The sequence below is a fragment of the Pongo pygmaeus genome, chromosome 11, assembly GCF_028885625.2.
Source record: "Pongo pygmaeus isolate AG05252 chromosome 11, NHGRI_mPonPyg2-v2.0_pri, whole genome shotgun sequence".
Classification (NCBI taxonomy): Eukaryota; Metazoa; Chordata; class Mammalia; order Primates; family Hominidae; genus Pongo; species Pongo pygmaeus.
The window spans coordinates 85,719,739-85,720,894 of NC_072384.2; the positions used below are offsets into that span (position 1 = coordinate 85,719,739).

The window sequence follows — 1,156 nt, forward strand, 5'->3', positions numbered from 1 at the left end:
GGCAGCTGCTACTCAGCTACAATCACTGGCATGCTAGATTGTTCCCAGTTCTTCCAGTTTTTCAAAAGAAGCTAGGTATTAAAGTTTTATATTAAAATGTATAACTTTTGAGTGTCATGTACTACAATCAAAAAAATACAGGATTTTAGTGGCCCTATCACAACTTATGAAGTATCAGAAAAGTACATAAATGATTATTTCTTTACATATAAAATTATTTCTTTCTGTATAAAATAATAATTTTGTTAAACTGAGATGATTATATTCTTTAAAGCCTCATGCTGAATAAGTGGTGCAAAAAAAAATCCAAATAGGAACTCTTTTATTACCTACACAGTCCTATTTTCCATGACATAAATAATCACTTGGGGTCAGTCAATGGAAAATTTACTCAAAGTAGGTGAGAATTTATAGTATTTTCAATGTACTTCTACTTTCTCTTGAGCATTCTGAAATACGTGTCCACACTGTATAGAGTTGAAAGTTACCTTCCCATTTAACTCATTAGACATTTTAAGAGAGTGTTCTGCTGAGAAAAGAGAAATGGACTTTGCATACTTGACTAAAGAAGCCTCATAGTACAGTAGGCATAATGATGCCATGAGAGTCAGAAAGTCTGGACCCTATTACTAGCTGGGCCACCTTTTACTCATATGACCTTAGGCAAGGTATTTGACCTCAGTGTCCAAAAATAAAAATATCATTCTTCTTGTTCACTTTGTCCACAGAAACTCCCAAGCCCAATGTCTCCAAACAAGGATCTAAAATGCTGATAAAAATGTCTTCAGCTTTGTCAAAGGTGTTTTCTCGATGTAACACCAATATTTCCAGATCTTCCTCACCAGCTCACCAGGATGAACACTGAAGCTTTTGTACCTGATATAAGTATGCTTACTTCTTTTAGAAAATAAAGTTTTTAAAGCATAGTATAGTGTATTATGATTCCTATACTACTGAAAATAAAAGCAAAAGGAAGTATAGAAGGGACCAGGTAAAAGAAGGGTTTAACAAATGCTTTGGATAAGCATTTTGATGTAAGAAATGTTAATAATTAGTATTACCTGTGTGCCATGATAGTAAGTGACTAAACATATAATTATTAAACTAGACAACTCACAGTACCCACCAGGAAATGCACATTGATTTCTCCTGTTAA

The 1,156-nt window shown here is 33.4% G+C and overlaps 1 protein-coding gene across 2 annotated transcripts in view; it reads left to right on the forward strand.

The window, feature by feature from the left end:
* The window catches only part of FSIP2 (fibrous sheath interacting protein 2), an 88,595-nt gene extending 87,669 nt beyond the window's left edge, over positions 1–926 (forward strand). For both annotated transcript variants that reach the window (XM_054478287.1, XM_054478288.1), the window contains exon 23: positions 729–926. In XM_054478287.1, coding sequence (XP_054334262.1) covers positions 729–865 — 137 coding nt within the window. In that variant the 3' untranslated portion in view covers positions 866–926. The remainder of the gene's footprint in view (positions 1–728) is intronic.
* The last annotated feature ends 230 nt before the right edge of the window (positions 927–1,156 follow it).